Below are 25,510 nucleotides of genomic sequence, written 5' to 3'. Positions count from 1 at the left end.
ATGTTTTGTTATACCAGTGGTATACGGCTGTGAGCCAATCAGCATTCAGGGCTCGACCCAACCAGTTTATAATGCACATGGGCCATATACCACAAACACCCGAGGTGCCTTATTGCTTAAATATACTATAGCCTTGCATGCTCTATCAATGCCCTCAATGGTCAAAAACCTCTCTTCCTGAAGTACGTGTGCTGTGAAACTGCATTAAAAACAATGTGAAAACAGCTTACTCCAATGAAAGTTAATGAACAGAAGCAGAAAAAGCCTTTTAGTAGCTCATTCAAAGAGAAATCTGGACACGAGGTGACGATGGGCTAACTCTGCTTACAGTAAATGCCAGTGAAGGGCTCTTGGCTAGCCCCTACAGTGCTAAGACTGAGAGAGGACAAGAGGCTAAAATCGTGATGTGGACAACTCAGCGTTTCCCACAAGGCTTTGTTATGTGATGCCAGAGGTCAGGGGTCATGCGGGACCTAGTTGACCCCAAGGATTTTATAAGAATTCTGGGGGATTTTCAGAGGAGCTTACTGACATCTGGCTTTAGAGAGATGGAGGACGGGAAGTCGGAAGACACTTCCTGTTGGAATCTTCAATAAAATATGCTCTCCATTTAGCCTTTTCTGTCTGTTGCTTTAGGATTAAAGATAAGCTATGGAAGTTTAAGTTGCTAACTTCTGACAATATTTCTGTCCATTTAAATGGACAGAAATATTAAGTATTAAATATTAAGTATTAAATATTAAGACTTATTTTGGCCCAAAAGTTCCCAGAGACAAACATTTCTGTATTTACCTCTTTGATTCAAGCACTTGTATAATTTATTGTAAATTCTAATCAGATTGTAGATATCAGACCCTTTTTTTTATGTTTTAAATTCTACAATTGACGTTTTAGCTGTAAGTAAATGTTAACAGTTTATTTAAATGATCATCACTTTTGTGACAGTACATGTCAATTATGCGGCGATAAGTGACACTATACAACATGTTCTCACAAGGGCTTTGCGGTTATATCACACTTCTACGACTGTATTTTTTACAGCCAGTCACCAGTGTTGCTTATCGTGCATCAACAAAACTTAGATCTGACTCACTCAAACAAATCAATAACCACACAAAGAGGCTGTTCTTCTGCTAAGTTTGTTGGCATACCACGTTCCTTACCAAGTCACTACTTCAGCATGGTTACTCTTCACCAGTTTTACACCACTGAGCCAAGCTGAGGCAAACGTATCGCACTGGCCTGCTTACTCATCTACGGTAGTTGTGAAAAGAATGTGACACAAATGTATCTGAGTCAGCACCGTATGGTTCAGGTTGGCACGATAGTCTAAAAAGAGTATTAGTGAACCTAACATTGCAGTCAAACAGCAGATAGTCACCTCTTTGGGGAAAAACAACACCATCTCTCCTTTAGACCTCATTTGGACCCTTTTTTTGACCAATGGGGTCCTCCCAGAACATGACCTTGAAAGCACATTGTAAATGATGTAAGAACCAACCCTCTCCATTGTTCAAAGTGCTGCAGCATGATGAGAGAAGTTAGAATAAGCCCTGTGATGCTGGCCAAGCAGAAACACAATGACCTCACTCCTACTCGAGCTCAAGTTCCCTATTATGTTGAAGTCGGTGTAAGTACTGGATACATTTCTAGTCATACATCACAAAGAGGAGAGCAAACACACTGACTTGATTATCCTCTCTTTTTATCAGTCACTCCAACTTCATAAACTTGAAACTCCATGTTCATATAATTTGGATTTAGGTCTTAGATGGACTTTCTTACACTCGTAAGTCACAGGTTAAGCCTGTGTGTGTGTGCGTGCAGGATACTGTGCTTGTGTGTGTGCATTATCTTTGAATTTACACACACACACACACACACACACACAACAGATCCCCCTAGAAGCTGCCTGCAGTTCTGTGGGTTCTTGTCAGATAGCATTTGACATTCCAGCTTAGTCAGAATTAACACATTTGTGTGTGTGTGTGTACGCAGCTCCTAGGGGCATCTGTCAGGTGAACAGGAAACAAGGCAGGTTGAGGTTAAACAAAACCACAACAAGAATGTTAAGCCCTCATTGGATACATTTATGAATTGTGCCACTGACACTTTATACCTACTTTGGAGCAGAATAACAAATAGTTAATCAATGTTTTTACCAGCAATTTTTAAATTTCTTTACTAAGTTTGATCTACGTTGGTCTATGATTGTTACTCGATTTGATCTGTTTTGAGAAATGTGGAGTAATTTTAAACAGCATTTTAGAATGTGTCTAGCTGTAAAGATCTTTTAAGCTGCTAGATGTGTAGGTGTGCTTATATGAAAAGTTTCTTTCCAAAACACTATATAACCATTTTCAGAAATGTTGGAAAATGAGCTTTTATTGTTTAAAGAACTTATGAAATAGTTATTTTTCACTGTCTAATCATGGCATGGGGTTGTTCAATGACAGACATGTATTTGTTTGAAATCTATCACTTGATGGTTTCATTTCGGAGAGACGATCATGTTTTTTGCAAAACTATATATATCTGCCTCAGTCTCAGAGAAATAAGTAGTACTGCTAGGTTTTACAGACAAATGTAACTAACTACTTTTTTTTTATTAAAAAAACTGTACAAATGATACATTTGTGACATCAATATCTAAAAATGAATCAATACAGTAATGAGTATGTAAAACATTTACATTCGTCATTTAGCAGATGCTCTTATCCAGAACAACTTAGTTCATTCATCTTGGGTGACCACATATCACAGTCAAATATACAGGAAATGAACATGCCATTCCAGCTAGACAATGAAAATACACTGAGTATACCAAATATTAGGAACACCTTGGATTCACCTGATCAGTCTGTCATGGAAAGAGCAGCTGTTCAGTGTATAGCGTTTTCAAAAAAACAAACACATTTTAATACACCTAAAATTGATAAATAAAAATCTGAGAACAATAATATTTGAGGGGGCCCTAAGCAAAATGTTGCAAATTTTCTGCAATTCTACTCAATTTGTCATAGCGTGGAGAGAGTTGTTTTTTTAATATGATATCTGACTGAGTGACTAACAATCAATAGGGGCCCTCCGGTCGGTAATTCTACCATGATAACTACAAGTTTAGACAACACCCCCAAAAATGTTGCTGACATGGGCTGACTGACATAACAAGAACAAAAAATGCAGATGCACAACAACATTTTGAAATTGCACCTTGTGTGTTCTACTATTCTAACTCCCAACAGTAAGTTGGGAGTTAGAATAGTAGATTATTTTGTATTTATTTTTTATCAGCGGGCCAACAAAAGCTGCCCATCCCTGGTGTAGTGGATGACTCATACTTTCTGTTGATATGCTGTATGTGTAGGAATCTACCAGCTTAATTGCATGTACACACAGGAAATGTCAGTGTGTACATCTACAGCTATGGTGTGTGTGCATCTAGGGTCGTGAGTAAACATTATGGCGATGGACGGTCAATAGCTCGCTGTCTACTCTGTCGCTATGTTTAGATTGGAGTGTTGGGAATTTTTATTGTTAACAGACTGATAGGATTTCCCACGACAGAATAGAGGAGATGACTAATGGTACGGTCCAAACAAACCCTTTAGGGGGGTGTCGCCGTGGCAATCTCTCCATGGGTCTACATGTACATTTAAGAGGAGCAAGACTATCAACAACCCTGGCAGTGTCTGATATGGCACCCTATTTTCTACAGTGCATTCGGAAAGTATTCAGACCCCTTGACTTTTTCCAAATTGTTACATTACAGCCTTATTCTAAAATGGATTACATAAATAACAAATCCTCAGCAATCTACACACAATACCCCATACTGACAAAGCAAAAACAGGTTTAGATTTTTTTGCAAATGTATATAACATTTAAATACAGAAATACCTTATTTACATACGTATTCAGACCCTTTGCTATGAGACTCGTTATTGAGCTCAGGTGCATCCTGTTTCCATTGATCATCCTTGAGCTGTTTCTACAAATTGATTGGACTCCACCTGTGGTAAATTTATATTAATTGGACATGATTTGGAAAGGCACATCTCTCTATATAAAGTCCCACAGTTGACAGTGGGTGTCAGAGCAAAAAAAAAAGCCATGAGTTTGTAAGAATTGTCTATAGAGCTGGAATGGGAAGAAGTTTGGAACCACCAAGACTCTTCCTAGAGCTGGCCGCCTGGCCAAACTGAGCTATGGGGGAGAAAGGCCTTTGTCAGGGAGGTGACCAAGAATCCGATGGTCACTCTGACAGAGCTCCGGAGTTTCTCTGTGGAGATCGGATAACCTTCCAGAAGGACAACCATCTCTGCAGCACTTCACCAATCTGGCCTTTATGGTAGATTGTCCAGTTGGAAGCCACTCCTTAGTAAAAGGCACATGACAGCCCGCTTGGAGTTTGCCAAAAGGCACCTAAAGGACTCTCGGACCATGAGAAACAAGATTCTACCAAGATTGAACTCTTTGGCCTGAATGCCAAGTGGCAGGGACAGGGAGACTAATCAGGATCGAGGAAAGATGAACCAAAGTACAGAGAGATCCTTGATGAAAACCTGCTCAGGGCCTCAGACTAGGGCGAAGGTTCACCTTCCAACAGGACAACGACCTTAAGTACACAGCCAGGACAATGCAAGAGTGACTGGGACAAATCTCCTGAATGTCCTTGAGTGGCCCAGCCAGAGCCCGGACTTGAACCCGATCGAACATCTCTGGAGAGACTTGAAAATAGCTGTGCAGCGACGCTCCCCATCCAACCTGACAGAGCTTGAGAGGATCTGCATAGGAATGGGAGAGACTCACCAAATACAGGTGTGCTAAGCTTGTAGCATCATACCCAAGAAAACTCGAGGCTGTAATCTCTGCCAAAGGTGCTTCAACAAGCTACTGAGTAAAGAGTCTGCAAAAATGCATACAAAGCAGTTTTTGCTTTGTCATTATGGGGTATTGTGTGATGAGGGGGAAAAACGATTTAATCCATTCCGAATGCACTGTATGTAGTGCGGTACTTTTGACCAGCCACAGCCTTGCCTGTCTGCTACATAACAACAGATAAAAGTCTTAGATAAGACACTTAAGAAAGTATAGACTAAGACTATTAACAGGGTTATCTACAATCAGAGTCTCTGACAATTCTGTGAAATCTTGGCTCTCATCTCTCCTGGGAAGACTTACATTCCTTCACAAAGGCTTAGAAATTTGCCCTGCCTGCTCTTTGAAGTTTGAAGGGAAGAGAGATGGGAAGTTCTCATGCGATTTGGGTTTTGTGTAAAAAGTTTCAGCTGGTGAGGATGATTAGGATGACGATTTTTTTTTTTTCCAATGCCATTGTCATAACGGGAATTTATATACATCTCTTATATGAAATGTTCTGTTTGACGGTGATTTGATGACAGGTTTTGGCTTTCTCTCTGGTGAACTCGTGATTGGGATGAGACTAGCGTGACCTTGGAATTTTCCCTTTAAACCAATTGTAATTTGGGAGATTCTCTCTCTCTGTCTCTGTGTGTGTCTCTCTCTCTGTGTGTGTCTCTGTCTGTATTTTATTCATCTCGCTTTGCAGTAGGAAATAGGGTGCCATTTCAGATTGGCCCCTACTGTTTGGCATTTCCCCTTCTCCCAATGCCTCCCGTTCCCCCTTGAGGTTCTACTCCCTGGCTCAGAGTTACATTTGGTGTCAGTGTTTGAATCTGTTTTGAGCGTGTTTGGAAATGCTGCACAACCCTGGATTCCCCTCCTCTCCCTCTCTCCCCTCTGTGCCTTAATTAGGAAGAAAGGGGAACCGACAGCATTTTGCTGTGTGTGGAATGGAACCTAACCCACTGCCAAGTCACGTCCAAAATGAGGAACAGCATCCTAGCGCTCAGTTCTTTCCAACCTGAGCAAAGCCACACAGGCTAGCCTGACTAGTGTAGCCTAGCATAGCACATGCCCAGTAGGACCAGGGATGGGAATGATGGCCAGTAAGGAGAGATTTCAATCTTTGAGGAGTTACGCTAAATGACACAACATACGAGCCATGGGCTTTCTATTAGCAGATAAGGATAATGCACAGGGGGATTAACTAACCCTCTCTGCTGCTCTCTTTCTTTCTCGCTCTCCTTCTGCTTTCTCTCCCTCCAATCCCCCCTCCCGCTGTTTCACATAGGTCATGTTTAGATTGCACTGGGCTCCAAATAGTTTAACTTGATAATTTAACTAATAAGATCCAAATGGTCTTTCTCTCCTTAACAGCATTCCCCAGACTCCAGACACACACAAGCACATACACCCTGTCTAGCGTTTTTAAAGGGGGATACTGTTTCGTTATACCCCTACATGGACCTTTAGTATTTTCCTAGGATTTGTGACGTAGTCTATTTTTTTTGGGATCACATATCAGGAATTGATAGTCATTGTATTGCTTAACACATCAGGTGGACACATTTATTTTTCAAAATCAAAGCATTTTTTTTATTTTTTATTGTTTTGTTTTCATGTTTTAGGCTTGGGAAAGCCCTACCAATTTCTCACTTGAGCCCTGTTTGTGCAAAGGTTCAACGCATATGGCTGTACAAAGATGTGAACGCTTGGTTGATTTCTCTGGAGTAATAAAGTGTATGTTTCATATGATAGTGTGTGATCTGAGGACTGCACTGTACATCGAGACAGGAAACAACAGAACGTCATCATCGCTCAGAAGTTATTACTCAGGAGCACCACTACTGAAATACAGGAAGAGTTATAAAAATGAAATACTGTCCAAATGAACAGGTAGCAGATTAACATACCAATACTGTATATGATTTACACAAGTTTAGAAATGATGAATAGATATATCATGCTAAAGCAACTTAAAGTGCAGTGAGTATGTTTTTGAATTTGTGGCTCTAGTGGGAATTTGAACCCACAACCTTGGCGTTGCACGCGCCACGCTCTTACCAGGACCAGAAAAACACGTCGTCTTGATTAACCAATCCAATTGTCTTACTATATGGTGTACTGATGTCAGATGCCCGTCTTCATACTGCATATGTGCATGTATGAGCAACTCTATCCTGACATCAGGATTTGTATTTTTTCTGCAGATCGTGAGGACCAGTCCATTCTTTGCACGTGAGTAAAAAAATAAACATTTGACACTTTACACTATCCACTACACTTCACTATACAGTACGTTTGATCCTAAAATACACCTTGTTGTTTTTTCTCCCCACATTTTTCCTAGACGTCACATGGTTGGATGGGGGGGTTGAGGAGGGGGATGTTGAAGATGGAACAGTAACAGTTATGTAACCCATGGGTTACATAAACACACACTGTGTCTGAAATGGCATCCTATTCCCTATGGGCCCTACGTGCCCTGGTCAAAAGTAGTGCACTACATAAGGAATAGGGAGCAATTTCAGACACAGGCACAGTTAAACAAATGAGATACCTCTAACATCAACATTACCTTTTTCCAGCCTGCTACTGCACTACCCTAACACACTGTGGTCTGTCTGGTGGGAATGAACACTTTGGGGGACAACTATGGTGACCATGTCTGATTGGTTTGACAATAAGGATGACAGGAAGTTCCGTGGGTATTTTCAGCTAAGATTCACCAAATGCTCATGTCATACAGATGGATGATTTTAATTTGAGACAGTTTGCTACAGCTGGAGAATAATCCTGCAGCATCAAGAAATGTGAATTATTATGTGGCTTATAATAAACATTTTTGTAGGGATTGATACATTTTTTTTGTTTTGGCAAATAAAGTCTGACATTTCTAAGTGGAAATTACAAACTTTAGAAGCTGTTTGAAAACTCATTCACTACAAGTTAGAATTTCCTGCTGTGCAAGACAATGCTAAGCAACAAAACAGTGATCAAATTAAGATCCTACATCTATCTGTATGTTGTGGGAACCATTATCCAGGGAGTTGTAGGGTTAGAACACTTCTCTTCTCTTTTCTTCTCTCCTTTCTCCTCTCCTCCCCTCTGTCCTCTCAGAGAGACAGGAAGCGTGCCCTGTCCTGATTATAAAGACAGATTTGTTTTTGTTTGGGCTCCATTTTGTTTGTTTACTCATTGTAGAGCAATTATTGAGAATATCTCTGGGACTCTGGGAGAGAAATTGAATTGCTTGTCTCATTCTAGTTACTATATAGGCTAGGAGTTGTCAGGCCACACATTCAGGAAAATTTTTGGGCCCTAGTTCTAGGGGTTTTAGCTAGTCGGGTCTACGACACATAACAAAACCCAATACACTTCAGCACCTCTTGGCATGTTGTTTGACCTCGTGCCTAGTTACAGTAAGCCCTACTCTACAGTAAGTCAGAGCACCTTTCCTGTCAGGCCTCCAGTGTACCCAGTAGAGGAAATGGGAGGGTCCCTGTCTAAAGTAGAGCCCTGGAGCTCCGGGCTCCTTCTATTCTAAACCGATTGATGCCAGGATGCAGCATTCTCTGATCAAATCGACTCGCTTCCTGATGTTTTGCCTGAACAATTTACCAGAGGAGGCTTATTTGGAGAACTGGGGTTTAATTTTCCTGTTTGTTTGTTGTAGTCGGGGAATGGGAGGTCGGTAATTTAGTAGGGTTGTGGATGGAAGCAGGGAAGTTTGGGGCTATAGAGTTTCAAAATTCCAGAAGTGTTCTTAATGTTTCCCCCATGTTTTTTCAAAATCCCTGTTGAAAGATTCCTGGAATCAGTAGGGAAAAATCAGTTTGGTCAGCTAGGTATAAGCATGCTCTCTATCCATATATAGGCGAAACATACGCCACGGGGAATGCCATGTATGACATGCTCCCTGAGTGTGTATGAAATGACATGTATTGTAAAAACATATGAACCAGGGACCGACTGTGTTGTCGCCATAGCAAACAGGGGTTTGACCTGGTGACGATGGCATTACTTTGTATACTTTGTATATTGATAAACATGACATAGCACACGTCATGGCATACATAGTCAACATACAGATGTTGGATCTTAATTTGATCACCCTGGTGTAGGATCACAATGCAGGAAATGTAAAGGTTGTAGTGTGTTTCAGGTTTAAAAATAGTTCTGAAGTTTGTAATTTACACTGACATTTCAAACTTGAGTTTCCCATACGAAATTGTATCAACGTCTACAAAAATGTCAATGAATTATATTCCACATAATTCACATTTCCTGCTGCTGCTGCTGCTGGAGTATTTTTCCTGCTGTAGCAAACTGGCTCAAATTAAGATCCCACATCTGTATGGCGGCAAACAATGTAATGTACCATCTTTTGAAGTCTAGAGATTTTAATTGCATTTGTTATGACAATGTAATAGCATTTATATGAGGGTGCTGTTTAACAGTATTGTGTAGGCTTTGTGACAGACTCCTCTTATAAATGGTTAGTTTTGTAAGATGCAGTTCACATAAAAGTGAACATAGTTCATGTTTTGTCTAATGGACTGCTGTCAGGGTGTGGTATGTTGACAATAACATGTTATACACAGACGCATGCTGCAGTTTCCCATTCCATTGCTGAATTTCTCCTCACAATCCTTAGTTACAACCAAGCCATATAGCTCACCAAATCCTTGCTGGGGTCTTGCCATCTCATTTATTTGGGGTCATCTCTTTCTCTTTACAATAATTCGAGTGTGGTAAGAGACCTAGCATCATTTCCAAAAGTGAACCAGACCTGGGTTCAAACTCTTTCAAATACTTTGAGCGGTTGCTCTAGCCTGCCTGGAGTGCCAGATGGGCGGGGGTTTACTGTTTTGGAATTATTCGATTATGTCCAATAAGCCAGGCAATTTCAATCAAGCACAGACAAAGTATTTTTAAATGATTTGGAATAGCATTTGAACCCAGGTCTGGAATGAAAAGGGCCAAAGCCCAGGATGCTGACCAGCCATCCAGACCAGTGATCCACGGTGGCCACCCTGACCCTGGGATGGTTTAAGCCGTAAACTGTGTTAGAAGAGGAATCCCCTCACTTCGATATACAGAATGTGAGGTCTCTGTCTCAGTGCCTATAGGTCTCGGAGGATATTTTCAAGGATTATGGAGTTCTGTGTTTTTACAATGTGTTGAGGCCTGGGTAGTGTGGTTCTAGACCTGGTGTAAGGAGTGACGCTGTAAGTCATGTGTGTGTTGATGCAGTGTTGAGTTAGTGTAGTGTGATTTTAGGTTTTTGTATGACAGTTAATGTTGGGCCTGATGTGAGTCTTGGTCTGTTGTATTTCGGTGAGGTATGAATGTTATGACGGAAATGTATGATAACATTCATCACGAATGTAGGTCTTTTGTAGGAGTGTAGTGTGAATCAGACCTGATGTACAGTATATGCTGTAGTATCAGGTTACGACCTTGTATAGTGTGAGGGATATAGTGTGAGATGAGGTCCTGTGGATGAGGTACAGATAGGATTTTAATTTGATCACACTTTTATTGTTTAGTATTTTCCTGCACCTTAGGAAAGGCAGATGAGCTTTGTGAATTACATAAATTCACTGAAAACCCGCACTTACACACGGTTATATTAACAGTATTGCACTTTTCATGTAGTCTACTTTTGGTCAGCTAATAGCCTAACCACTGATCAAGCAACATTATGGACTAAACGTTAAAATGATTATTTTGCTATGACAATATACGTCAAATTAAGAGCTTACATCTTTATGGTGGATACTGGATAGATTCCTGTCGGCCCAGTCGGCCCCATGACAGACAGCCTCTGGTGGGTCTTACAAACACCTCTCCTTTTATGGAGTTGTTGGAGCCAGCTGGACGCTAGGCTGGGATCATTCAGACAGCAGCATTGCGGTTGGCGTCTCCAGCATCTAGAGATCAAAGGCCAATAAACTACTCTCCCTCATCTTTCTGTAGTTTCCGACCTCTGTTAAATATGTCCAATACCCACCCTTGGCCTTCTGGTTTAGAGCTGTAGGATATGTCATACATTTGTACCCTGCCTTTGTCTTCCTTAAGCCTCAAATACACTGGAATAGGGATTATGTTTTACCTGGATCTGCCTTCCGTGTACATGGGTCTTTTCAGGTTATCAGACCTTTCCTTGGACCCCCTGGTCTGGTAGTGGGTCAGTCTGACCCTTTAGTTTCCTTTCATCATGGTATAAAGCAGTAGGGTAGGGCTAATTGTTTGTTAGAGGCACACAGGAAGAGGTTGGATGGCATTACATTACTTTGGACAATGACAATAACATTGTGCTTGGGAGTTGATGTTGTTATTTCACTCAGTCACTCACGTGGTTCACGGTTTAATTAAAGTGAGTTATTCAACCGTGAACAACCTGTCAGTTCTGTTTTCTCTCTCTCGCTCACCCTCTGTTTTTCTATCTCAAACTCTTTCTTTCACTCTCTCCCTCCCCCCCCCCACCCTCTCTCTGTTTCTCTCTCTCTCTCTCTCTCTCTCTCTCTCTCTCTCTAACCCATCTCTCCTGCTCTCCAGTGGGGAGTCTGGTGCGGGTAAGACGGAGAACACCAAGAAGGTCATTCAGTATCTGGCTCTAGTGGCCTCTTCTCACAAAGGCAAAAAGGACACCAGTGCTGTAAGTATACTGCAAACAATGTTTTTTTTGTATCGTTTTTGCCATTGTGCTGTCTATGACAAGTGGCTATTGTGTGTCAAAAGTGGGGACCTCCCCAAGCCGGTTTCCATGCTCTAAGGGAGACTTGGCCAATGTGTGAGGAAACTGCCCCGTTGAATGATAATTCTGTACTGCAATTTCCTCCAAATAGACACAGCCAGGAGCATTTGTCCACGTGAGTAAAAAAGGGAATGACCCAAGTGTGTTTTGCGTGTGGTGGTGTATGCGTGTTTTCTCCTAGAAAGAAGGATTGCATGCGAGAGTGGCTCACTGACAGGTTTTTCTTTTTGTAGTAACAAAATATATTTCAAACAAGATCCCCCTCCTATCAAGTTCCCCATCTCCTTTGTTGTTGAGCTCAAAATAATACATCTAAAATGTACTATAACATGAGCAATATCATCCCATATCCCCATTGTATAACAGTGTGCTCATAACTTCCTGATATTACCAGTTATGGACATCACAACTAAAAACTGCATGATAGTCATTTTTTTTTTATTAACATGCAGCCCTCTCATCCAAATACAAAATGGTAGATAATATGTCAGATGATTTACTTTATATTCCACCTGAGATTGGTTGTTATGTCGTCCATGGTTTTCCAAAAACACTTTCACTGCCTGGGGTTGGAGCCCGGCATTGAAACGGTTAACCACCACCACAGATCGTCACAGATCAACAGAGCACAGTGTGAGCATGTCCATCTACCTTTTCCTGTTTATCAAATGACCTCATATCCTGTCACCGAACCCCCCTACCTCATCCCCTAATGCTAACATACACCACCCGCCATTTTGTCCTGTGGACGTTGTGGCGGCGTCTTGCTCCTCCGTAGCGTTACACAGTAGTTGTTCTACCACTTTTGATGATTTGCACCAGTGTGGAGTTTTTCAGACACCATGTGACCTACACGTGACCTTGTGATCTCTGACTTTTGACCTTTTCATCACAACAGCCAGGTCTCTCTTCGTCCCTGATTTTTTAATTTTTTTTGAATTGCATTTTCGGGCAGCTCTCTACTGTCAGAATAGTCATCATTGTATAGCAATGAAGGGATTAACTTCCAGGTCAAGGGTCAAAATGTGTTTTTCTTTGCCATTACCCCTCAAGACCTTCAGGAGATGCAGTGAAGCCCAATCATAATTTCATTGTCCAGCCTTCTCTACTACCCACTGGGCACACACTGGTTGAATCAACGCTGTTTCCACGTCATTTCAATTAAATTACATTGAACCAATGTGGAATAGACGTTGAATTGACGTCTGTGCCCAGTGGGTACTTAGAATGCATGGCCAATCCATTGCTTCATACTAAGTAGTATGCTAGTGTGGAGATTAGAATGTAATTCATTTTTTAGAAGCCTACCACCAGCAGTGGACTTAATACGTCTGCTTTAGAACTAGGATGTGTCGCTCTCTTCTCCTCCCTCCTTCCTCCTTTATCTCTCCATTTCAACAGCCTATTAATGACTGATCCTTCCTGTCGTCTGTCATTTCCCCCCGCTGTTTCTTTCCCTTTGTTTTTCTGTCTCTTTTCTCTTTCTCTGTGGCTGTCTGAAGCGAGCAGGGCCTTTTCCCTGCTGAAATGTAAAGTATCTGGTTGCTACTCTCTTCACTCAAGTAGCAGTAACTTGTTCTGTTTTAAAATCTATTAACTTGGGTGAGATTTATTTTTTATCTTACTGGGAATTTGTCAATAAGAAATTTGGCTGATGTGTTATCATCAAATAGTTTTCTCATAGATCTAGATCTGAAAGGCATGTGACAGACACCTGTGAACTCCAAGTTAAATAATTTACCTAATTTACATTCATTTGCCCTGTGGTTTTGCACAAAAGTGTCCTGGTTTCAACTCTCCAGTCTAAAAACACCCATTAAAACAGGTGTAAGGACCACAACAAGCTAACAAGCTATCATTCTCGGCTAGTCAAGATGGGAGAGGTTAAACCATCCACTGTTCCCCACTCCCACCTAAGCCAGAGGAGCATTGTTAAGTATGTGTGTGTTTGTGCACATTTCCGTGTGTGTGTGTGTGTGTGTGTGTGTTTGACAGAGGTATGCTTGCCTCTGACCCAACCAGTAAGCTAACACAGGCCCTTTGATCAAACTGCATATTATCAGATCTGTACAAAGCCTAGAGATGTGCAAAATATTTTATTTCTAGGAAGCACCTTTTCTATAGAAATAACAATCCTGTCATCTCTGCGGACCTGGAACAGACCCACTGCCTACCTACTACCGCACACTCCCATCGCCACCCTCTGCTCTGGCCCCTCTCCAGACCGGCAACACTCTGAATCTACCACCTCCAGCCACTCCCTCTTCACATCCTTCCCCTGGCCCAGCCAGCAAACACTCTACTGGGCCTCATTTGAACAATCAGGCCCTGGTTGTCTCAGTTTGAGGCAGATTGGTAGTGAAATAAGTCATGTTGGTGGGACACGTGTCCTCAGTGCATAGAGACTAATAGGGGATTAGATGTTCTGGAGTTGTAGGTGCTGTCCGCTCAGTTATAATGCTATTAGGCCCAGTCACGGTGTAGATATGCACAGTGTAGAGATGATGATATAGGAGTCCAAACTGAAAACAACTGGGTTTTGTTTTTTTAGGATATATTTCTTTCTGTTCTATCTTTAGAAAATGTTATTTTTTTCAATTGACTTTCATAGGGCTTGTGCTGCGCTGTCCCAGCCTTTTATTTGACTATTCTATTTATAAATGAATAATGTCACAGATTTAGTTTAATGTTTGTTGTTACGTTGTTTTGTCCAGGGGGAGCTGGAAAAGCAGCTTCTGCAGGCTAACCCCATCCTCGAGGCCTTCGGGAACGCCAAGACCATCAAAAATGACAACTCTTCACGATTTGTGAGTTCACCTTTCGCAGACGCAGACGCGTAGGCCTAAAGTATTTGAGGCGGGTCACCGAGTAGTGTCCACTTTTACATTCATCAATTAATTAATTCAAGCTCTTGATTTGTGTAATTTGCACAATGACCCATATCTTTTTGTGTTATTTAACAGTCATCTGATTGGATGTATACGGTACCTCGTTGTGTAACACATGACCTACTGTAATCCTGGTGTGCCTGTTCCCTTTAGGGTAAATTCATCCGCATCAACTTTGATGTGACTGGCTACATCGTCGGAGCCAACATTGAAACCTGTATCCTGACAGTGTTACACACTGTAACTCTAAACGGGGGGATCCAGGTTAAGAAAAGCTGTTCTTTGTGTTCACTACCCTGGGAAAACGGCTACAAAAGCTCCTGTGACTCCTGTGTTTGAACAGTAAACATGAACCCAGACCCAAACCTGCGGTATTGGACTGTTGACACATTCCTGTTAGAAGTGTCATAGGTTCTTCTGTGACCGACGGTAAACACTGGGGGAGGTCGTTGGTATCTGCACACTGACAGTCTAAAAAGTGCCCTCCATCCAATAACGCTTAAGTTCCCATGGAATGGAATGATGAGAAATGTTTAGGTTGGAATGATGTATTTGGGTCATGTTGTTTAAAGATGTTTTGGCGCAGAGCCCTGTTTGTAAAGGTTCCTACATACTGTAGGTACAGGGTGCTGAACCGTCCATGTTATCACATACAGGTTGCCAAGAACGTCAGAAATTGAGATAATGAAGCTCCAGTGTCATATAATGTATATTCTGTGTATAGTTCACCGTGTATGTTCACTGTAAGATGACAAAGTAGACAAGCTTGTTTGTAAATGTGTTTCTTTAGGCTGTTTTCCTCTCAGGCATAAACTTGAAACTCCATCCAGAGCATTAGAATGTATATCCTTAACAGCTGTTCTCAGACCTGCTGGAGAAGTCTCGTTGTATCAGACAGGCCAAGACTGAGAGAGCCTTCCACATCTTCTACTACATGGTGGCTGGGGTCAAGGACAAGCTACGCGGTAAGATCTGGGTTGTGTTCCCTATTCCCTAGGTAGTGCAATACATTTGACCAGGGTCCATAGGGCTCTGGTCAAAAGTAGTTCACTGTAGGGAATAGGGTGCCATTTTGGATTTAGATCAGGTTTCCTGATCAACCTGATTATTGTCATGGTGGAGGAGAGTAGGATATTTAATTTGTAGTGCAGGACGGGCAGTTGTGGAAGTCCTACTTTTCATCCCATTGACCCCAGAAGCAGAATCATTCTGTACACAATCAAATATTATCATTTCTTGATACTATAGAGCTCGAATTTCTAGAACTCTCCACTTCATCAATGAAAACCCTCAACCGTTGTTGTCCCAGATGCGCTCCTGTACGTGATTGAACTTAGAGCTAGAATTTCTAGAACTGTCAAAATTGAACACACTGAATCATTGTCATTCCAGAGGAGCTTCTGCTGGAGAACTTCAGCGCCTACCGTTTCCTGATTGCGGGCCATGTCTCGATCTCGGGCCAGCAGGACGATGAGATGTACGAGGAGACCATGGAGGCCATGAACATCATGGGTATCACTGAGGAAGAGCGGACCGGTACTGTATCAATCAATAAATGAATCCATTTATCAAACCAACAAATCACCACAAAAAGTCCTGCGTATGTTCATGAACATCATGGGCCTCACCGAGAACAAGAGGATAAGTAGTTCATTAATTGAATCAACAAAAAAATGAATTGGTACATCAATCAATTATTCAATAACCTTAACAAGTCCTGCATGAGACCATGCATAGCATGGGCCTCACTGAGGATGAGGGGATCGGTAGGCTACAGTCCAGGGTTCTATTCAATCACCTTAACAAGTCCTGCATGAGACCATGCATAGCATGGGCCTCACTGAGGATGAGGGGATAGGTAGGCTACAGTCCAGGGCCATTCTATTCAATCACAACAAACTCTTCATTACTAGGGCAGTTCCACTATAATGTTATATTATATAACTTTCAGGAATAACCAGGCTATGACTTGGGTCTAGGGTTTCTTCAAGATCACATGGTCAGGATAACCCGGTGGCCCTACATCAGCACGTCAAATACATTACACAGTAAACTAGGTGTGAAGATCTTAGATAGCTAATGGTGATTGACTAGCTAGGCTGACCTGTAATTGACCTGTACTCTCTGCTGCCTGTGTCCTCTAGGTATCCTGAAGGTGTGCTCCACGGTGCTGCAGTTGGGAAACATAGAGTTCAAGAAGGAGAGGAACCAGGAGCAGGCCACCATGCCTGACAACACAGGTTAGATGAGGACATGAGATGGCAGATAGTGCACAAGTTGTGTATATATTATGTTATATGACATTGTATAGTACATGTTATATGTTGTGCTATGTATTATGCCACTTATATTAAATGTAGTACATGCTGTATGTTATAATGTGTAGGACAATATCACATCTACTTTCTTTCTGAAATGGGTCTTTTGTTTCTTACCTCTCCAGCGGCTCAGAAGGTGTGCCATCTCCAGGGCATCAACGTGGTAGACTTCACCAGAGCCATTCTCACGCCTCGCATCAAAGTGGGCAGAGAGGTGGTACAGAAAGCACAGACCAAAGAGCAGGTACATGTTGCTTTGGCAGGCTGAAATTCAGACAGTCCTGCTCGCCTGTTTCCCAGACTCAGATTTTATCTCCTGGACTAAAAAACATATTCAAATGAGAATCTCCACTAAAAGTGCTTTTTGGTCCAGGAATAGGCCATACTGCTGGGCTGAATTTGAGACTGTTTTAAATTGTTTCGTTTTCAGTTATCTATATTTTATTCTGTTTCCTCCAGGCTGACTTTGCCATCGAGGCCTTGGCCAAGGCTATGTACGAGCGTCTGTTCCGCTGGCTGCTAGCTAGGGTCAACAAGGCTCTGGACAAGACCAAACGCCAGGGAGCATCCTTCTTGGGCATCCTCGACATCGCTGGCTTTGAGATCTTTGAGGTGAGTGAGGGGATTCAAATGATTGCATGGAAGGATTAATAGGGTTGTATGTACAATATCTTGGATAAGACTTGGGCTACATGCTATATGTCAAAGTTGAGCTATTAAGTTGTATTAAGATGAAGGAAAAGACTTGGGGGCCTAGCACACAACCCTGCGGCACACCAAACTGTCTTTGGTGAAAACTAAAATTCTTCTCCTTTCTCTTGCAGGATAACTCCTTTGAGCAGCTGTGCATCAACTACACAAACGAGAAGCTGCAGCAGCTGTTCAACCACACCATGTTCGTCCTGGAGCAGGAGGAGTACCAGAGGGAGGGCATCGAGTGGAGCTTCATCGACTTCGGCCTGGACCTGCAGCCCTGCATTGAGCTCATTGAGAGGCCGGTGAGTGGGAAGACTGTTTTTCACAGTCTTTAGGTGTAAAATGTATGCATTCAAGACATTAAATAGATACAGATTAAGCCTAATCTGTGACTAAATAGCATTGTCAGGGTAGATTCTACATTGAAAGAGCTTTTTAGTTCAGTGCTAGGCTTAATCTATGTCCTGAAACCCTTACCTAGATATATTAAGAAACCAGGAAAATATTTATTTGGATTCTGTTTCTCCACAGAACAATCCTCCTGGTATTCTGGCACTGCTGGATGAGGAGTGCTGGTTCCCCAAAGCCACAGATGTCTCCTTCGTGGAGAAACTCATGAACACCCAGGCCAGCCACATCAAGTTCAGCAAACCCAAACAGCTGAAGAGCAAGACCGTGTTCTCTGTGCACCACTACGCTGGAAAGGTATCTATCATCTTTGTGGTGGTGTGCGGCTCAGTAAGCGGGTAAGAGGGACAAGGTTGTGGGTTCAATCCTCACAGGGATCACATACAAATACAGTAAATGTGTGGTGCTTTGCCTGTAGGTGGACTACAATGCTGATAATTGGTTGACAAAGAACATGGACCCGCTCAACGACAACGTCATAGCACTGCTTAACGGCTCGTCCAACACGTTTATCCAGGAGCTCTGGAAAGATGGTAAGTTCCCCTGGACTCCAGTTAGCAGTTGCCTTTTTAGCATCGAGATGGAGTATCAAGACGGATACATATACCCTTTCATTTTGTGTGACTAGCTCTGATTGAAAATATTGCCTCCTGAGCGTGGAAACCAGAACTATTAGCCAACTGGTGTCATGTTTGGCATACAGGCTGCCAGTGTCCTAACCTAACCCAAATCCTAAAACAAACCCCCCTCTCTGTCATGAATGTGACTCAGCGGACCGCGTGGTGGGCCTGGAGACCATGGCCAAGATGTCCGACAGCTCCATGCCCAGCGGCTCCAAGACCAAGAAGGGCATGTTCCGGACCGTGGGTCAGCTCTACAAGGAGTCCCTGGCCAAGCTCATGACCACGCTACACAACACCCAGCCCAACTTCGTCAGATGTATCATCCCTAACCACGAGAAGAGGGTAGGCACTAGGAATAGACATTACTCACAATGTGGCCATTCAATAGAATGTTCAGCTGTGAACAAAGGTCTATTAGGCTGCAAGTCGAGGGCGGTTCCCTTCACCCTGTTGCCAGTGTCTAAGTGGAGTGAAGAAATCCACTTGATTCAATTTGAATTCAATTTGATTCAATTCAAGCCTACCTCAGTCCACCACTATTGTTCCCCTTGTAGGGGCATTCCTTTTGAGCTGTAGTTTGTTGATGCTGAGGAGAGGTGCAAGCAACTCCCTCTATAAAATGGGAAAAAATACCATATTAGATTAGCGGCAAGATGCCCTGTTTGCCTGAAAGGCAATTTAGGACATTTGAATGGAATAAAGTGTTTCTCCCCCAGTTATGAAGGAGTGTTAAGTATTTTCTTCAACTGCTTTTTCTACTTTTTCACTTTCAACCTTTAAACTTTTTAGAACAAATCTAAAGAATAACTTTATGTACTTATTTCTATTCGTAAGGTAAGGAGCCGTAAATAATCTCGCCCTTACTTTAGTGTTTGCTATGCTTGGGTATTTGTAACAAATTGATGATGTTTTGTATGCAATATGTAAAGCAAATGTAATCATATTCATTGATCCTATATCGTGACCCGTTGTCCTCAGGCGGGGAAACTGGACGCCCATCTGGTCTTGGATCAGCTGAAGTGCAACGGTGTGTTGGAGGGCATCCGTATTTGCCGGCAAGGATTCCCCAACCGAATCCTCTTCCAGGAGTTCCGTCAGCGGTGAGTAGACTGGAATGGAAGAATCTGTTGCCTTAGCCTGGTTAAACCAGCCTGGACACTGTCACTCACCATGGTTTCACCGTTCAGTCTGGTTTAACCAGGCTATACTATTGCCTACTATACAGTTCATTCAACATTGGCATGTATCAAACACAGCCTGTGGTAAACATTTCTCTTAAATCATCAGACGTTTGTCTCTGTCTCAATATTTTCACTCTACAGTTACGAGATCCTGGCGGCTAGTGCTATCCCCAAGGGATTCATGGATGGCAAACAGGCTTGTGGTCTCATGGTAAGAAAGTGGAGCCATTTCCAAACCTTAGCATCAGGAAATGTATCATATCAAGTCTATAAAAACATATTCTCTTCTCTGGAATTCTACCAAGACACCAAGTACCAAGATAGAAACCAACTGGTACCAACTCTGCCACATACCAAGCTTAATTCCCCTTTTCTCACATTCCTTTTCTGTCCCATTTCCTGGTTCTGTAGATTAAGCACCTGGATCTTGACCCCAACTTGTACCGGATTGGTCAGAGTAAGATTTTCTTCCGTACCGGCGTGTTGGCCCAGCTCGAGGAGGAGAGAGATCTGAAGATTACGGTGGTCATTATCGCCTTCCAGTCCCAGGCTAGAGGTTTCCTGGCCAGAAAGTGAGCAATGGCCTCAGTGTTGACACTGCTTTAATACAATAAAGCCCTCTGTCTATATATCAATTCTACCCAGCTAACATTTTGTCCTGGGAACGTCCCCTAAATGTTAAGGAAAGTTCAGGGTACGTCGCAATATAACGTTTCCAGGACAGACTTTTTCTGATTCTGGTTCCGAAGGTTCCACTATGTATGCTGTTATTAGCACAGTCCACAATTGAAACTGAATCAGTGAAAACGGCTTTTATGAGCAAATAAATGCTACATTACAGTGGTCAATGTTGGTTCCGCTCCTGTGTTCTAACAGGGCCTTTGCTAAGAGACAGCAGCAACTGATGGCCATGAAGGTGATTCAGAGGAACTGTGCTGCCTACCTCAAACTCAGAAACTGGCAGTGGTGGAGACTCTTCACCAAGGTAGTTTCAACAACATGAACTATTCAACTGACTCCATTAATTGATGTCTGTCCTACCATGGACATCAGATTTAGACTTTGGTGGCGGATGCAGTGTTGACCAAGTCACGTCGTTCTGACCTGCAGGTCAAGCCTCTGTTGCAAGTGACCCGCCAGGAGGAGGAGATGGGCCTGAAGGACGAGGAGCTGCAGAAGGCCAAGGAGTCTGCAGTGAAGTACGAATCAGAGCTGAAGGAGATCACCCTGAAACACACAACAGTATGTATAGGGTTCATTCACCAGGAACAGATATTTGTTTGAATGAAATTACTATTGTAACCCTTTTCACCACTTTCATTGCCTCAAAAAAAGTATTGGCATTTACATAAGAAGTGTTATGAAATAAATACATTAACTCAAAAGTTTGGTGTACCACAGGGTTGTGTGTTGGGCCCCCTACACTTTTCTTTCTATTAAGCTCTTTGCTTTTTCTCTGGCTCCTCTTCTATCCAGATTATGGAGGAGAGGAACGCACTGCAGGAGCAGCTGCAGGCTGAGACCGAGCTGTATGCAGAGGCGGAGGAGATGAGGGTGCGTCTGGCCGCTAAAAAGCAGGAGCTGGAGGAGATCCTCCATGAAATGGAGGCCAGGTTGGAAGAGGAGGAAGACCGCGCTCAGGCCCTGCAGGTGGACAAGAAAAAGATGCAGCAACAGATGCAGGTTTGTTTGACCTTTTTCTTTCCTTCTGTGTCTTTCACCTTGACTTTGTATTTTGGAGTTCGGGTGTGTGCTGCTTAGGCTTGTGCCAGTCATGTTAAGTCATGGCGGTAGGTTAGAGGGTTGCTGGTTTGAATCCTAAGTCTGGCAGTTCAGTTCTTTTTGGTTTGTTTTTAGGACCTGGAGGAGCATCTGGAGGAGGAGGAGGATGCCCGCCAGAAGCTGCAGCTGGAGAAGGTAGCATGTGAAGGCAAGATCAAGAAGTTAGAGGACGATGTCTTAGTGATGGAGGACCACAACACCAAACTGTTAAAGGTCAGTTATAGTACCATGTCTCAGGCGTCATGTGAGACATATTGTCAAGGCTATGGGCCATTAAAGGAACATTTGAGTGTTTTCGTCTATCAAGAGAGACTAATGTGTCAATTACCATATTGATGTCTCAAGCATCATAAAATAAGCAGTCTCTAGGCCCATGAGTCCAATGAAAATTTGATAATGACAGTTAATCCTGTTTTCCATTTGTCCACTCAATCGACATTTGATGAAAGCTGGGGTATGACGTTTAGGATTTACACTGTGTGTTTACCGGTTTGTTTGCCATGTGTACCCTGTTTTAGGAGAGGAAACTAATGGAGGAGAGGCTAGCAGATTTCAGCTCCAACCTGGCAGAGGAGGAAGAGAAGTCCAAAAACCTGACCAAGCTCAAGAACAAACACGAGTCGATGATCTCTGAACTTGAGGGTTCGTATCAATCTTTTACCCCATCCAGACATCAAATAAACCACTCTCAATGGATACCACACCTATTCAGTTATCAAGCAACAATGCACATCTTTGTCCTTACAAATAGTGGCTTTGGGGGTTTTCCTGACATGTGACCTGACCAGGAAAAACTAGCCCTATCCATAAAGGAGCATCCTATATCGTAACCAATCTGTGTTGTCCTTAAGTTTGTCGGAAGAACGTATTGAAGCTATTCAGCCACTACACACATCTTCATCCATAGAGTAACCTTCCATATATTTCTTTATCTTTTGTCCTCTAGTCCGTCTGAAGAAGGAGGAGAAGGGTCGGCAGGAGCTGGACAAAGCAAAGCGTAAGCTGGAGGCGGAATCTAACGACCTCCAGGAGCAGATAGCTGACCTGCTGGCCCAGATCGCTGAGCTCAAAGCCCAGCTGGCTAAGAAGGAGGAGGAGCTACAGGCTGCTCTAGCCAGGTGGGCAACAAACACTGGATGTTGCTATTTATTTTTAGTAATTTTGTCACTTTTCATTATTCTTTCCTTTTGAGCCCCCTTCAGTTGTTTTATAGATCCTCACATGATACTATGATAAAGTCCACATTACACTTGTATATGACCTCTAAAACACAGCACCAAATGTAACAGTGCCATCTATTGATATTAGCATCAGCTCAGAATATGCCTTTTATTAGTGATAAGTTTTATCTTGAAATCATCCACAAACAACGTATTAACAATGTATAAACAATGTTCCTCAATTTTCATCAATGTTCACCTTTTTCCCCTAGGCTAGAGGACGAGATGGCCCAGAAGAACAATGCCCTAAAGAAGATCCGGGAGCTGGAGGGCCACATCTCAGACCTTCAGGAGGACCTGGACTCAGAGCGCCAGGCCAGGAACAAGACTGAGAAGGCCAGGAGGGACCTGGGAGAGGAGCTGGAGGCCCTCAAGTCTGAGCTGGAGGATACACTTGACAGCACCGCTACCCAGCAGGAGCTTCGGTGAGTACAAATACTAGGCAGTGGCTCTGTTCCAATACCGGCATACCACTTAGTATGAAGCAATATATTCTTTGTGTGAATGCTAGTATGGACATTGGAACGTAGCCATTTTGGTCATTTGTCTGTATATTCATACAGTTTAGGGTAATACTTGGTCTATTCAATCACTCATGCAATTCATCTATCCATCCATTCATTCTTTCACCAACATCCATCCTCTCATCTCTGCAGGGCGAAGAGAGAACAGGAGGTGAACCTGTTGAAGAAGGCCATGGATGATGAAGGTCGGACCCACGAGGCCCAGGTGCAGGAGATGAGACAGAAACACACCCAGGCTGTAGAGGAGCTCACAGAGCAGCTGGAACAGTCCAAACGGGTAAGGAAATGTAGCTACACTACAAGTGCCCATAGTTCTGTATCTGATTGTATAGCATCATCTCACTGGCCAGATTTGACGTGACTCTAACAGACTACATTCTGAAGCATATGAAAACTTAATGTGTGCATGAATCCATCTTCCACAGAACAGGATACATTTTACCTTTCTATTATGGAAGCTCTGTGTATAAGCACTCTGGTTTCAAGATATGGAAAAATCCATATGTATTAGATGCTGTGTGGGCCTACCTACATTATACAGTATTTCCATTGACTGGTTGAATCCCCTTCCTCTCTGTGTCCCCCAGGTGAAGTCGAACCTGGACAAGGCCAAGCAGGCCCTGGAGAAGGAGACGTCGGAGCTGACGGTGGAGGTGCGCTCCCTGACCACGGCCAAACAGGACGTGGAGAACAAGAAGAGGAAGGTCGAAGGTCAGCTGAACGAGCTGCAGGCGCGCTTCACCGACAGCGAGAAGCAGAAGGGCGAGCTGGGAGAGCGCTGCTCCAAGATCACTGTGAGTGACGACGATGAGGGGTCGCACAATGCTGACGTCATCACACAGAGCCCATATGGCCATAATTCATAAAAAATGTGGACCTGCTGGAACACCCATAGCCTCACACAGGGACCCTATTCTTTGTAGAATGATATTCGTTATGTAGAATGACGCACAATGCAATAGATGACTGGATTAAATAGTCCATTAGAAATAGAAGACAAGATTCACTAGCTAGATGAGATACTGACTAATATCCCATCTCTTTCTCTACACAGATTGAACTAGAGAGTGTCACCAACCTCCTGAATGAAGCTGAGGGGAAGAACATCAAGCTGAGCAAAGATGTCTCCACCCTCAGTGCCCAAGTCCAAGACACACAAGTACACACACAATACATCCTGTTTATTCTGTACTGCATATTCATGCAAGCTAACATTTCGTTGTAAGTATATTTTAAGTGAGAAATTACCAAAATGACTCACCATAACTGCTCTGTGTGGTTCAATACTGGTTTATGATATCCTGTATGTAGCACTTATTGCTCATTGGTTGGCATTTGATACTGAACTTTGATTTTGTCTCTGCCCTCCTCAGGAGCTGCTGGCTGAGGAGACCCGTCAGAAGCTGCAGTTCTCCACGAAGCTGCGTCAGATGGAGGACGACCGCAACAGTCTGCAGGAACAGCTGGAGGAGGAGGTTGAGGCCAAGAGGAACGTGGAGAGACACGTGTCCACCCTCAACATACAGGTCAGAGTTCACACACAGGGTCAGAGACAGGAGTCAAACGGTAAAACCTCATTGAGATGGATGCTGCATGTGAAGAGATCCATCTTGTTACCATTTCAAGTGGACATTTCCTGTGCGTTATGTTCCCAAAACAAGAGATTGTAGTGGTAATTCGGAGTTACTGTATTGGGACAGTCAAATACAGCATCGACTTAAAATGAAGACTCGCTGGAAATGAAGGTGTTCTCAGTCAACTAACCTGGTAAAATAACAGTTAAATGAACAAATAATGAAAACATGAAGAAAGTACATTCATACACTTGTTTACACTATTTTCCTTGTATCATCAGCTGTCAGACTCCAAGAAGAAGCTTGAAGAAATGGCCGGCAACAATGAGCTCCTGGAGGAGAGCAAGAAGCGTCTTCAGAGAGACCTGGAAGCGTCCAACACCCAGTTCGAGGAGAAGGCCTCTGCCTACGACAAGCTGGAGAAGACCAAGAACCGTCTGCAGCAGGAGCTAGAGGACATCCTCATGGACCTGGACAACCAGAGGACCATCGTCTCCAACCTGGAGAAGAAGCAGAAGAAGTTCGACCAGGTCAGTCAACCAACCAACTACAAAACTGGTCGACATAACATTATAGGGATGGAAATGACACAATACCAACCGGTTTTGCCTGCTGGTACAACAGACATATCCAAATGCTGACACTAATCAAAGGGCAATTGTGATGC

At 42.9% G+C, this 25,510-nt stretch overlaps 1 protein-coding gene across 4 annotated transcripts in view; it reads left to right on the top strand.

The window, feature by feature from the left end:
- The window catches only part of LOC139370278 (myosin-11-like), a 39,457-nt gene that overhangs the window by 6,887 nt on the left and 7,060 nt on the right, over positions 1-25,510 (top strand). For 2 of the 4 annotated variants that reach the window (XM_071109664.1, XM_071109662.1), the window contains exons 4-32: positions 7,077-7,104; positions 11,431-11,530; positions 11,721-11,744; positions 14,344-14,436; positions 14,671-14,734; positions 15,384-15,482; positions 15,910-16,053; positions 16,662-16,757; positions 16,961-17,079; positions 17,295-17,447; positions 17,660-17,833; positions 18,063-18,236; positions 18,358-18,472; positions 18,711-18,904; positions 19,541-19,662; positions 19,885-19,954; positions 20,155-20,315; positions 20,620-20,728; positions 20,854-20,985; positions 21,220-21,426; positions 21,601-21,738; positions 22,044-22,167; positions 22,472-22,643; positions 22,958-23,170; positions 23,402-23,546; positions 23,857-24,063; positions 24,324-24,428; positions 24,643-24,795; positions 25,125-25,373. In XM_071109664.1, the coding sequence (XP_070965765.1) occupies positions 7,077-7,104; positions 11,431-11,530; positions 11,721-11,744; positions 14,344-14,436; positions 14,671-14,734; positions 15,384-15,482; positions 15,910-16,053; positions 16,662-16,757; positions 16,961-17,079; positions 17,295-17,447; positions 17,660-17,833; positions 18,063-18,236; positions 18,358-18,472; positions 18,711-18,904; positions 19,541-19,662; positions 19,885-19,954; positions 20,155-20,315; positions 20,620-20,728; positions 20,854-20,985; positions 21,220-21,426; positions 21,601-21,738; positions 22,044-22,167; positions 22,472-22,643; positions 22,958-23,170; positions 23,402-23,546; positions 23,857-24,063; positions 24,324-24,428; positions 24,643-24,795; positions 25,125-25,373 (3,884 nt within the window). The remainder of the gene's footprint in view (positions 1-7,076; positions 7,105-11,430; positions 11,531-11,720; positions 11,745-14,343; positions 14,437-14,670; positions 14,735-15,383; positions 15,483-15,909; positions 16,054-16,661; positions 16,758-16,960; positions 17,080-17,294; positions 17,448-17,659; positions 17,834-18,062; positions 18,237-18,357; positions 18,473-18,710; positions 18,905-19,540; positions 19,663-19,884; positions 19,955-20,154; positions 20,316-20,619; positions 20,729-20,853; positions 20,986-21,219; positions 21,427-21,600; positions 21,739-22,043; positions 22,168-22,471; positions 22,644-22,957; positions 23,171-23,401; positions 23,547-23,856; positions 24,064-24,323; positions 24,429-24,642; positions 24,796-25,124; positions 25,374-25,510) is intronic. The other 2 variants (XM_071109665.1, XM_071109663.1) reach the window with 1 other exon arrangement.

The sequence above is a fragment of the Oncorhynchus clarkii genome, chromosome 17, assembly GCF_045791955.1.
Source record: "Oncorhynchus clarkii lewisi isolate Uvic-CL-2024 chromosome 17, UVic_Ocla_1.0, whole genome shotgun sequence".
Classification (NCBI taxonomy): domain Eukaryota; kingdom Metazoa; phylum Chordata; class Actinopteri; order Salmoniformes; family Salmonidae; genus Oncorhynchus; species Oncorhynchus clarkii.
Note: the sequence above shows the minus strand (reverse complement) of the source record. Positions and strands in the feature narration are given on the sequence as shown.